The sequence below is a fragment of the Glandiceps talaboti genome, chromosome 19 (genome assembly GCF_964340395.1).
Source record: "Glandiceps talaboti chromosome 19, keGlaTala1.1, whole genome shotgun sequence".
In the NCBI taxonomy this organism is placed as follows: Eukaryota; Metazoa; Hemichordata; class Enteropneusta; family Spengelidae; genus Glandiceps; species Glandiceps talaboti.
Window position 1 is genome coordinate 18,820,306 of NC_135567.1, and position 13,568 is coordinate 18,833,873.

Here is a 13,568-nt window from a genome sequence, read left to right on the forward strand (position 1 = left end):
CACAGAAAATGGTCGTAGACCTCCACTATTGGTTGGAATGTTCATAAAATTTAAATAAATTTCCATATACCTCCTACACTAACCTGTACAAATTTCAGTTTTAATATAATTATTCACAGAAAATGGCCGTAGACCTCCATTATTGGTTGGAGTGTTCATAAAATTTAAATAAATTTGCATATACCTCCTACACTAACCTGCACAAATTTCAGTTTAAATGTAATTATTCACAGAAAATGGTCGTAGACCTCCACTATTGGTTGGAGTGTTCATAAAATTTAAATAAATTTGCATATACCTCCTACACTAACCTGTACAAATTTCAGTTTAAATGTAATTATTCACAGAAAATGGTCGTAGACCTCCACTATTGGTTGGAGTGTTCATAAAATTTAAATAAGTTTGCATATACCTCCTACACTAACCTGTACAAGTTTCAGTTTTAATATAATTATTCACAGAAAATGGCCGTAGACCTCCACTATTGGTTGGAGTGTACATAAAATTTAAATAAATTTGCATATACCTCCTACACTAACCTGTACAAGTTTCAGTTTAAATATAATTATTCACAGAAAATGGCCGTAGACCTCCACTATTGGTTGGAGTGTTCATAAAATTTAAATAAATTTGCATATACCTCCTACACTAACCTGTACAAGTTTCAGTTTAAATGTAATTATTCACAGAAAATGGCCGTAGACCTCCACTATTGGTTGGAGTGTTCATAAAATTTAAATAAATTTGCATATACCTCCTACACTAACCTGTACAAATTTCAGTTTAAATGTAATTATTCACAGAAAATGGTCGTAGACCTCCACTATTGGTTGGAGTGTTCATAAAATTTAAATAAATTTGCATATACCTCCTACACTAACCTGTACAAGTTTCAGTTTAAATATAATTATTCACAGAAAATGGCCGTAGACCTCCACTATTGGTTGGAGTGTTCATAAAATTTAAATAAATTTGCATATACCTCCTACACTAACCTGTACAAGTTTCAGTTTAAATATAATTATTCACAGAAAATGGCCGTAGACCTCCACTATTGGTTGGAGTGTTCATAAAATTTAAATAAATTTGCATATACCTCCTACACTAACCTGTACAAATTTCAGTTTAAATGTAATTATTCACAGAAAATGGTCGTAGACCTCCACTATTGGTTGGAGTGTTCATAAAATTTAAATAAATTTGCATATACCTCCTACACTAACCTGTACAAGTTTCAATGCTTCTGTATGAATACCAATCTGAATTCTGTTCATGACAAATCCAATTTTCTCTTTCGTCATTGTTATTGGTTTTAAACCAATCTCTTCAAACAATGCTTTGGTGTTTGTAACGACCATCTTATCTGTCCAGGGTGCTGGTACTATTTCAACATAGGGTATGTAGTAAGGTGGATTTGTCTGTAAATTTAAGAAATATACACTGCGAGTTAAAAAAAATAATAACAAATCTACATTTCAGACCCAGAAAGTGGTTGCAAGGCTATATTGGCCATTCCATACTGCAAACAGGAAATTGGGAATACAACACCCTCGCTCAAGTTGAGGGTATCATCACATCATAGTACCGTTTCATAAGGGCTTTATCCTTGGTATTCCATAGAAGTGTAAATCAGGGATGTGTTTTGTATTGTCCAGACATCAAGGAAAGCAGCAGTGCTCTATGATTAACTGAGTAACCTATACCATGTATACCCCAAAGGTACATACAGAAAGGAAGTAGAGTACTGCCATGGCAAATTATGGCCTATAGAATGCCAAGACTAAATAGAATGCTAGACCATAAACCCTACACGAAATTTCTCTATGGCTAGACCTCGGGCTGAAACGCCCTCGATTGTACCTTTCAGGTGCAAAGCAATCTTCGGTCGCTTGTCGTATCAGATCTAGAAGGAAAGACTGAAGGTCTAGCAGCTAGACTAATATGCTCCCTGCATGGTAACCATTATCCAGTAAATCTAGAGAGGAGAAGAAATTTACTTACCGGTTGTGACACTACACAGTTTTGACGATGTTTTAAGTTTTCTGTAAACAGAGATGGTATTAACCCTGAGGTAGATGATGATAACACAGTATAGTCTTCGGCAAGTTCATCCATCTGACAAAACACTTTCTTTTTCAACTCCAGGTCTTCAGTAACGCATTCCTATGAAAATGTACACTTGAATAATTATAGATAAAGTTTTTGACTAATCAACACATTATTTACTGCACTGTTGTGGGTTGTCGGTGGCCAAGTGGTTAAACCAAATGGTTAAACCACTTGCCTATTACCACTGCGGTCGGGGTTCAAACCCCATTCAGGGTTCGATTAAAATTACCACACTGTAAGTAAGAAGAGTGTCGTTCAGTTTGACTCTACCGAACAATGCAGGTTTTCCCCGGGTACTCCGGTTTCCTCCTGAACCCTTGAGGGATAGCCCTCACTGGACTTCTTGGGAGACAATTGTTTATATATTACTATCCAGTATAAATGAAGATTATTATTATTATTACATATCATTTGATAGCTTTTGTCACACCTCCTAGCCTCCGCAACCAACTTGAGTTATTTATTTTTTCATTTATTTAGATGAGATGTATATGGTTATCAAAGCCAGAAATGTTTTAATGGTTCACTTTATAAAACCCAACATCTTGTAGGCCTCAGAAACACAGTAATTAAAGTGGCTTTGTATAACAACTTTTTGTTTTCTTCTTTTAAAAAAAAAACTTGTATAAATTAGTGATGAACCTGTGTCAGTCAATTCGCAACAATAACAAAACATAACATATACATAAAAACAAATGGGCTTTCGATTGTGCACTAGATGTTAACAAGTGATAACAAAACTACACCTAACATATACATAAAAACAAATGGGCCTTCGATTGCGCTTCGATCTGTCTGTCTGTCTGTATGTATTGTATGTATGTATGTATTGTATGTATGTATGTATGTATGTATGTATGTATGTATTGTATGTATGTAAGTATGTATGTATGTATGTATGTATGTATGTATGTGTGTATGTATGTATGTATGTGTGTGTATGTATGTATGTATGTATGTATGTGTGTGTATGTATGTATGTATGTATGTATGTGTGTATGTATGTATTGATGTATGTATGTATGTATGTGTGTGTGTGGGTGGGTGTGTGTGTGTGTGTGGGTGGGTGGGTGGGTGGGTTGGTGTTTGGTTGGTTGGTGTTTGGGTGTGTGTGTGTGTGTGTGTGTGTGTGTGTGTGTATGTATGTATGTATGTATGTATGCATGTATGTATGTATGTATGTATGTATGCAACGTTTATATACAATGAACATCGTCCTTACCTGTACATGTTTAGCTCCCTTGACTGCCAAAGCTAAATCATCAACTCCTTGGATTAACTCAAACTGTTGATCAGCTGACAGACTACCCTTCAGCAATCCTTTCTTTTCTAAATCTTGAAGCGATGATTGGATAGTATCCATTGCTATGGCAACACGTGACGCATCAATGTCGTAAAGGAAGACATTGTAACCATACATATATACATACATACACACATACATACATACATACATACATACATACATGAATGAATGAATGAGAAGAAACACTAAAAAATGAGACAATTAGTCTATTTCAGTTTTTTGTTTGTTTATTAGGTTATACAGTATATAGAAAAACACAAAGATCAATGTTTTTTGAAACACTGAATTTCCCATCACCATAAAAGTTGCTGTAATGCTCGTTATCCTGGGTAGTTGAGCCTTCAGTTTACTATGATATACACAAACTAAAACTATTGTTGTAACATGTGATAAGATATTGAATGGACATTAGTTTAAATATATTTCAGTTGGAAGGCATCTTTGAAAACTTGTGTATTTAGAGTTCCATGAACTTGCAGTGCTGTTTGGGACTTCCAATGTTTACACTATGTTGATCACACAACAGTGTATAGTCTATCTGCTAGACCTCAGATGTTCTTTCGATGCAATACGACACACGACCGAACATCGTTCAGGCAAGCCCTCACTGCGAACTTAATTCGCTTATAGTATTGAAAGAAAGCCTGAACGTCTAGCAGCAAGACTACACAGTGTACAGCTATCACCCACTTGTGTAATCTACTACAATGAAAAACAATTAGTTTGTGTCTATCTTAGTAAACTGAAGGCTGGATTACCAGTGTCGTATTATAAACTATTTGAGAGGTTTAATTACATGTATACCAAGGCCAAGATAAGTTGCATGTATCAAATACTGTAAAACCTGGTAATTTTCGCTAATGACTTTTTGCTTATTTCGCTGCACAGCAAAATGCAAAACTCTGTCATGACTAATATATCTTTTTGAACATAAATTCAATGTACCAGTCTGGTAATTAGTGAAAATTAAACTTTGCGAGCTATTTGAAGACTGAAAAATCACAAAAATTATCTCCTGGTGGAAATATCTAGGTTTACAGTATGTGAAGTTATTTATACAAATGAAGTGTTATTATGCATGTTATGCAAATGAAGTGTTAGTATGCATGTTATGCAAATCAAGTGTTATTATGCATGTTAGGCAAATGAAGTGTTAGTATGCATGTTATCCAAATGATGTGCTAGTATGCATGTTATGCAAATGACCGTTATTATGCATGTTATGCAAATGAAGTGTTGTGACTTATGATATATATTTTAATATCATTAGAACACGTATATTTCTGTTTATCAGATACATACACATAATTTAACCATTTCCCCCATCATGACACTATGGTATACAAGTAACAAATAGCTAAACCTCTCTGTATTTCAGGTGAGATGTTGAATCTCAACTACACAGCAATGAAGAGTTCTTGATGTATAAATAAACACATACCACACAATTCCAGACATAATATTTTGGTAAGCCACATTTTACATATGTGGCATTTTTACATTCGTCAGTAACAATTTCCTCACTTAGTCAATACTATTAGACAGTATTCCCAATATTTTTCTTCATCAGCCAAGGAAAATACAAGTGACTTAAGGGGTCTTGTCACTACGAGTCAGTACAATCTTCTCTCACTTAGTCAATACTAGTAGACATTATTTACAATATTTTTCATCAGCCAAGGAAAATACAAGTGACCTAAGTGGCCTTGTCACTACGAGTCAAGGATGAAAATTGACAAAACTGTATGTCATGAATATTTTACGTTCAAATGATGAAAAATACTGAGGAATAATAATATGACCTAGCGACTCATAGTAACAAGGCCTCTTAGGTCATGAGTGTTTTCCAGTTGAATGAATAAAATATTGTGGAATAATTTCCCCTATCTTTTATTATGTGGTGACAAACAAGAAATCATAGTTTTTAGCATTTTGACTCAACAACAAAATCTGGCTATCATTCGAGGGCATACTGACCCCCCCACCTGTAACGTAGGCGACAACATTCTGAGGGCTTCATCTGTCCATCTGTTGTGTTATATGTGAATACTCTGAGGGCTTCATATTGGCCCTCAGTTTGCATTATTTAGTCTCTACCCCCCCCCCCCCCCCCGTACATGTACCTTGATAATGTATGTTGTTTTCTTCCCTAGCACCTCTTTTGTCAGTCAAACTCTTTCTGAATGTAATGCTAGATTATGTTAAATAGTTATGATTACTCTATCAGTTACTCTCATAAAATTTCATTGACCCCTTCCACCATGTGAGGGCGCTCTTCAACCCATGGCGTAGGTCATGATACAATGTATTCATAGCATAGAAATATCTTGAATAGGTTAGGCTCTCAGTAACTTCTAAATGCTCTGCTATCACTCTCCAACACATTGTCAAGTTTTCGTTTTGAATTCACTGTACTCTCCTTAATGTATAGCTAACTCATTATCATAAATAAGTTTGTGCATAATTAGAAAACACAATAAGTGTTCTTTTTGAGTTACTCTAGCCCATTTAATATCGCGAATAATTTTGCACATAATTAGAACAAAATTCAAACAGATATTTTGCATGATCTCACAGAAAAGATCCATGTTTTTTTTAAAATGACATCAACTTTTAAATAATCTATACATGCTGCCATCTTTTGAGACATCAATAGTCTCTATGTGAAGGTAAATGAAGCATTATCTCTCAACACATCACTTCCTGTATGATCATGCAAAAGGCCTATTGGACAGAAATGCATGATGGGAGAGGTCAAAGGTCACTTTCAGATCTATTCAAATGTTCATGATTACTATAGCATTTAGTTTTCTGATTGGCTTGTGAGGAATTACTTTTCGGAATCTTCTTTCATGAATTGTAATACGACTGAGAAATCTTTGAGACCGTAACCACGGTTACACATCACTCTGTACAATTGGTGGGCTAGCGAACCAAAAGGTGTGGCTGATTTGGTTGCCGTGGAAGCATCCTGAGCCAAACCTAGATCCTGTTAGAAAGATGAAAGAAGTTTTTACAAATTTTCCTGGAATTTATTGAAATATCTCCAAACTTTCCCATATAGATGATTATTCCTGGTCGTTTTTGAAATGATAAAAAAAATTTGGGTTCACAATATCATATTTTCTAAGTGTTACTATAGATACTGTAGTTGGTGGCCATATTGGATTTTAATTAAATAGCTTAATTTTGATTGCATTCTGATGTCTATATCAAAAATGAATTCTGTGATCTCTGATCTTTTCATTACCATAGTTACAGTAGTTGGTGGCCACATTGGATTTTATTCAAATAGCTAAATTTTGATTGCATTCTGATGTCTATATCGAAAATGAATTCAGTGATATCTGATCATTTTGTTATGCTGATGACGTCTGAGGGATTCTGCAGTTGCTTCAAAAGCTAGATTCCAATAACGTAATTCTAGTACGACTAAAAATGTTGATGTTATACCTTTGTCATAAGTGCTGTACCAAATCCACCTTTATAGTTGTTACTTGATGGTACACCTTCCAATACTCCTGGTACAGGATTGTACACCTCACTAGACCAACAACGCCCACTGCTTGTATTCAAAATCTTTGCTAATAGTTTAGGATCTAGGCCAAGTCTGTTGAACAAAATAACACATTAATTAGCATAATTAACATGTGTGCCACTAGACCGTAGGCGTTCGCTGAGATAAACATGAACACTACCAGGGAAATGCGTTCCAATGTAGCTAACATGTACATGCCATTAGACTAACAACGACCACTGCTTGTATTTAGAATCTTTGCTAATAGCTTAGGATCTAGGCCAAGTCTGTTGAACAAAATAACAAAATATCAGTTAGCCTAGCACCTCACTTGACCAACAACGACCACTGCTTGTATTCAAAATCTTTGCTAACAGCTTAGAATCTTGTCCAAGTCTGTTGGGAAACAGTAAAGCAATATCCGTGAACCCAACACCTCACTTGACCCAACTGCTTGTATCATTACTAATAGTTTAGAGTGTCAGCCTAGTCTGGTGGAAAAAAATACAGAAATCTGAAAGTACCGTTAATAGGTCCTTCATTTTATGCATAACTTAAAACTATGCAAAACCACAGCTAAAAAATTCTTAGTTATCCATTTACGATCCAATCAGAGTCTGAAAAATTCCTATTCTCCAACCATTTGATCCTATTTACTTTAGTTATACAAAAGGACTAAAAAGTAAAATGTAAGAAATACTAAACAATCTAGTCCATGTTGCTATCTTATTAGCATATATTATCATAAATTTGCATATTACTAACCTCATTCCCAGGTTCATAGTTTCTGCTGTACCAATCATAGAGATGCCGAGTAACATATTATTACAGATTTTAGCTGCCTGTAAAATAAAATTTTGTGAAATTCAAATATGAACATGGATTTCATGCAAACTTTTCAAGAGTATTGTGACGCATAGTTGACAACATTTTTTACCCATACACATGGTAAGTAAACTTACCTCTGCATTCCCCACTGGTCCACAATGTACAACATTTTTACCCATACACATGGTAAGTAAACTTACCTCCCCATTCCCCACTGGTCCACAATGTACAACATTTTTACCCATACACATGGTACAAGTAAACTTTCCAGTACCCACTAGTCCACAATGTACAACATTTTACCCATACACATGGTAAGTAAACTTACCTCTCCATTCCCCACTGGTCCACATCATAATGTACAACATTTTTACCCATACATGGTAAGTAAACGTACCTCTCCAGTACCCACTAGTCCACAATGTACATTTCTACCCATACATGGTAAGTAAACGTACCTCTCCAGTACCCACTAGTCCACAATGTACATCATTCTTTTCTCTATGTGGTAAGTAAACTTACCTCGCCAGTTCCCACTAGTCCACAATGTACATCATTCTTTTCTCTATGTGGTAAGTAAACTTACCTCGCCAGTTCCCACTGGTCCACAATGTACAACATTTTTACCCATACATTGTAATATTTCTTGAACTGCAGGAAATTCTTCTTCCTTGCCACCAACCATAAATGTCAGCGTTGCTGCTTTAGCAGCCCCAACACCTAAAATGGTCAACAGATGATGATTTACAATTGGCTGATTATACCGCCACCTAGTGGTCAGCTGTAACTATGGAATTTGTCATTACAGTGAGGATCGTTAAAGGTACGACTGCCTGGGCCTGGGACCCTATTTTGCATATGACTGACTGTATGTTTGGAGGTGGGGAATTTGTGATGACTCACTGGCAAGTAATTACCAAAATATAAACATTCCCTATCTGGGTTGTTCACATGCAAATGCCACATATTTGAATAATCCAGAGTGACACAATCTAAACAGCTGTTTGCAGGGGAATTTGCCTCAGTTTGAAAGGTTTTTTCATTCTATGAAACAAACAGATTGATTTTCAACTAATTTGTGTATCAAGTTACCATCCTACGACATTCACAAACAATTTATACACGTTACAAGACCTGTGTGTTTCTCAGAGCACAGAAAAAATGCTGAATACAAGACCCAGAAGCTAGTGCTCGGTACAGCAGTTTGAATTTCCCGCATTTGCATAGATTAGCCATAATCCTCTTTATATAGGGCAGTTCTGTGTTTAACAAAGTCAGATCAAAAGCTCAATGCTAAAATTTTGAACTGCTTGTACATTATTAGCTTTGTATATCAGATAATGTTTGACAGCACACTGAGTTGAAAGTATTTATTTTCTGTTATGGAACTTGAATGATAGTTTTAGTTGCTCCTTCAGTACCTGGTTTTCTCTTTCTCAATGTATTGGTAAAAATGCATTACAAAATCAAACTGTTCAGTTATTGGTCCAGAACAAGTCACATGGGGTAATCTAGATTACTAATTTGCATATGTACATATACATGTACTACAGTTTCATTGTGAACATTAGCATTTGTGCATGTACCAGATCAAAGGTCAGTGTGTGAAAGTAACAGGTTAAAATCAGTGTTTATAAAGTGCCTGGTCAAAGGTCAATGTTGGTTGCAAGAAACAGGTCAAAGGTCAATTTTCAAGAGTTTAAAGTTGATGACAAACTCACCTCCTGACACTGGTGCATCCATAAATGTAGCTCCCTTCTTTTCAGCTTTACTAGCCATGTCTTTAGATACTGATGGGTCAATAGTACTACTGTCAATTAACAGTGTGCCACCCTTAACAGTACTGTAAACAAATACAGACAATATGTAAAGTACTACTGTCAATTAACAGTGTTCCACCCTTAACAGTACTGTAAACAAATACAGACAATATGTAAAGTACTACTGTCAATTAACAGTGTTCCACCCTTAACAGTACTGTAAACAAATACAGACAATATGTAAAGTACTACTGTCAATTAACAGTGTGCCACTCTTAACAGTACTGTAAACAAATACAGACAATATGTAAAGTACTACTGTCAATTAACAGTGTGCCACCCTTAACAGTACTGTAAACAAATACAGACAATATGTAAAGTACTACTGTCAATTAACAGTGTGCCACCCTTAACAGTACTGTAAACAAATACAGACAATATGTAAAGTACTACTGTCAATTAACAGTGTGCCACCCTTAACAGTACTGTAAACAAATACATACAATAATGTAAATATTACATATACCCATTCTCAAATAGGTCACTGCCAGATTTGTGATCAGTGTGCCCTCTAAGCCAATTTGATGTGCCACTGATGCACACAATTTCTAGTGACAGCTTAGCTGAGCATGTTTCCACAGATTGCACCTATCTAAAGTGATGATTTGTTGTGAAAGCTACGGCGAGTTGAAAATACCCCAAAATGCGGCCGGTGCTAGCACTGAGCCAGCCACCACTGTAAACGTACCACACGATTGAAGTGTACACAATGGAGGCTCACTGCATAATGCGTTATCACAGTTGTTTTTTACCCATCATGCTCTGCATCCCATTCCCGCCTCCTCTGATCCACAAATGTGCATCACGATGTATGTTACATTGTAGCAATTCATGATGTACTCTTTGTGCAAGTATGGTAACACTGTAACAGTGTACACAATGTACTCTCTGTGAGTAACTCACCTTAAAATACCATCTGCACCACCATAAGCAGTCTGTACATGTGGACTAGATGGTAACATTGTAACAATACGATCTGTTCTCTGTGCAACTTCAGCCGGTGTTTCTGCTACCTGTGCACCGAGATCTTGGACTTCAGTGACAGCTTCAGGATAGACGTCGTACACAACAAGTTTATACCCTGCTTTCAATAGATTCTGAGCCATTGGGTTTCCCATGTTACCAAGGCCAATGAACCCTATTGGACCACCACTGGCCTGATGAAACAAATAACACAATCACAGCTTTATTGACCTGGCATGTGGCTATTTCTACCGAGAATTGAATTCTATACTGTAAGCCTAGATATTTTTACTTATTACACATACAATGTCCACAGGATTTAGTGGTAGTCATGGTGACTAAGGTCCACCAGTGTTAAAATTTAGTATTCAATTGGGAGGAATTATTAGTCATCTAATGCAAGACTATTACTATCAATTTTAAGTCCTGAATGTAAATATTGTAAAATGACATTTCATCTAAGCGACACAGTCGAAGGAAAAAATTGACTTGTTTACAGAATGATGCTGCGTAGACTGGACTTTAATAATAGACACAATATTGATAACTTATAAATGTACATGCAAATAAAGACTAAAAAAGTTTGGTACATACCTTTACCTGGCTTGAAACTGTCAACATAAAAAAATACAGAAACAGTGTCAGTAAAAATATTTTAAATACCTACTCTTCATATAAATAGGGGTCGGATTAAGATGATACTCATTGTACGAGATGACTTTGACCATGTAACACACTCACAGAGCTCATAGAGTGCCTACGAAACTACCATTTTAGAGAGTATCACAGATTTTTTATCTCCTAATGTTGGACTACAGTATTATGAATATATGGGAAAGAAATCTGTCACTGTATTTTTTAAAAATAGTTGGTAAGTGTGGGTGACATTGATAAGTGTCGTGACATTAATAAGTGTTGTGACATTGATAAGTGTTGTGGCATTGGTAAGTGTGGTGACATTGGTAAGTGTTGTGGCATTGGTAAGTGTGGTGACATTGGTAAGTGTGGTGACACTGGTAAGTGTGGTGACATTGGTAAGTGTGGTGACATTGGTAAGTGTCATGACATTTGTAAGTGTCGTGACATTGACCAAGGATTGAAAATTAGCTCTTAAAAGATTTAGTGTACCTTATAGTATTACAGTATAAATTCTAACATACAATCAGAAGTTAACTGCAAATAATGAATCATCTGTTTACAGTGTGTTTATGAATGGGTTCATGTTTTACTTCCATTGGTCTAATAAACTAACATCTTATAAATTTGGTACTCCAGTCTCTAGTATTTTCTCAATGACCTTACATACATTCTATGACCCCACGGTGAGGTCAAACTTAGGTCATAACTGTGCACCATTTGAATGTTGATTGCTTTTGTTGGGGGTCGGAATTTTTAAAACAGTTCAAACGCCACAATGACTTCATATCTAAGAGCCCTTTCCTTCATACCAAACAAATCCCCACATGGTACCCATCCAACGCGTCTGTTGACTTATCACCACTGTTAGTAAAACTAAAAGTTCTCCGATCGACACCGCGTAATATTCGAGGGGCACGTATTATAAATTCCACACTTCTGAACGATGTCACCTCATACGATACAAAATAAATACCCGTCTACATGAATATTGATGTTGAATTTCGTGTACATACCAGAGAATGCCCTTGTAAACCCATAACATCGATGCACACTAGCAAATCGTGGAACCAACAAACTCAAACGTGCACAGCCCAGGGACGCCATGTTTTTGACTGAAGCACGATGGGAAAGGTTACTCAAGGTCAGCATTCAGAATCCCCAGGACAGTGTAAACTGCGCCCTCTAACACACAGACAAATGTAATGACATAATATACTTGGTTAGTTTGTTGCCGGATGTACAACGATACAACAAATTTCTTTGCAATGATATGTATTTCAGACGTCACAGCTTATAATAGTGGTAAACTTACATAAATAGATTTGTACAACCTGTTCATGCAGTAACCGATCACACCCACCTCTGTTTGATACTACCATTCAGAAACCGGTACGTCGAAATCTGTACATGCTACACGTTTGAATGCGACAAGATTGAATGAATACAGTATACTGTAAATATTCTACGAGTGGACCGTCTGGGGTTAATATAGCACCGTTATAATTACATTTTTTTTCTAACTACATACCTTCAATGAACGTGAGTGGATATCGCCGATAGCAGCTCTCTCCATAAACAATATTTTTGGGTTAAACACGTCAATCGATCGATATATTATTGTATTATAATACACGGGGAACAGTTTTCAGTATCTTTAAAATTTGAATATCATGTATCGCTAATAACGTCATTATTTTGTATTATGATCATCCTAGACTATAATATCACCGTACTGGACTATAATTTTAGCTCACAAGTGACTGTGATTGTCACGGTCGTGAGGGGTAATGTTTTCGGTTACATTTGTTATATTTGAAATCAACAGATCATAGGGTTCAATCCCCCGGTGTTCCTAGATCCGTATCATGATCATTCGCGCGTGTGTGTGCGTAAGTGTGTGAGTGCGTGCATGCGTGTGCGTGTGCGCGCGCGCGCGCGTGTGTGTGTGTGTGTGTTTGTTTGTGTGTGTGTGCGTGCATGCGTGTGCGTGCGCCCCCGCGCGCGCGTGTGTTTGTTTGTTTGTTTGTGTGTGTGTGCAAACATCAGTGACAGTATTAATGAATATTCACCTAATAACGGCAATGTTGTATTTTAGCCACGGATTACGATAAATGACTGTGCTAAATTCTTTTAGTGATCTCAGTTTACACTAGTCTGTAAGGTACGCCGTGACGGGGCGCCCTCACACATCGGTCAACGTATCTTACAGTCTAAGTTTACACATAGAGCCTCCACCCACTGGGTGGAGGGTCTATGGTTTACACATACATGTACATGTATTCATTACGTCATTGAGTGTATCTTATCTAATCAACTTACCTGTCCTCGTCTCCATGGAGATGAGGTAAACGTCATTACAACGCCTAATGACATCATCTTGACCTTT

At 36.5% G+C, this 13,568-nt stretch overlaps 2 protein-coding genes across 2 annotated transcripts in view; both read right to left on the bottom strand.

The window, feature by feature from the left end:
* Window positions 1-3,529, bottom strand: part of LOC144450106 (lambda-crystallin homolog) — a 5,396-nt gene extending 1,867 nt beyond the window's left edge. The window contains exons 1-3 of the mRNA XM_078140673.1: window positions 3,332-3,529; window positions 2,002-2,163; window positions 1,224-1,418 (exon numbers count right to left, since the gene is read on the bottom strand). Of these exons, the coding sequence (XP_077996799.1) occupies window positions 1,224-1,418; window positions 2,002-2,163; window positions 3,332-3,529 (555 nt within the window). The remainder of the gene's footprint in view (window positions 1-1,223; window positions 1,419-2,001; window positions 2,164-3,331) is intronic.
* Window positions 3,530-3,654: 125 nt separating this feature from the next.
* LOC144449901 (3-hydroxyisobutyrate dehydrogenase, mitochondrial-like) lies at window positions 3,655-12,279 on the bottom strand. Its single transcript, XM_078140449.1, has 8 exons — window positions 12,196-12,279; window positions 11,138-11,154; window positions 10,484-10,737; window positions 9,482-9,603; window positions 8,347-8,480; window positions 7,698-7,774; window positions 6,869-7,025; window positions 3,655-6,404 (listed from the first exon to the last, which is right to left on the bottom strand). Exons 3-8 carry the CDS (start codon window positions 10,696-10,698, stop codon window positions 6,246-6,248), a joined length of 864 nt encoding a protein of 287 aa, XP_077996575.1. The 5' UTR covers window positions 10,699-10,737; window positions 11,138-11,154; window positions 12,196-12,279; the 3' UTR covers window positions 3,655-6,245.
* Window positions 12,280-13,568: the final 1,289 nt, after the last annotated feature.

What these genes read in the sequence shown, in the direction of transcription:
- LOC144449901 (XM_078140449.1), bottom strand. Translation starts at nt 10,698, where the DNA reads ATGGGAAACCCAATGGCTCAGAATCTATTGAAAGCAGGGTATAAACTT. An exon ending in GGATGCACCAGTGTCAGGAG is followed by an intron (nt 8,481 to 9,481) that starts GTGAGTTTGTCA and finishes TGACCATTTTAG; the next exon opens with GTGTTGGGGCTGCTAAAGCA. An exon ending in ACTATGAACCTGGGAATGAG is followed by an intron (nt 7,026 to 7,697) that starts GTTAGTAATATG and finishes TTTGTTCAACAG; the next exon opens with ACTTGGCCTAGATCCTAAAC.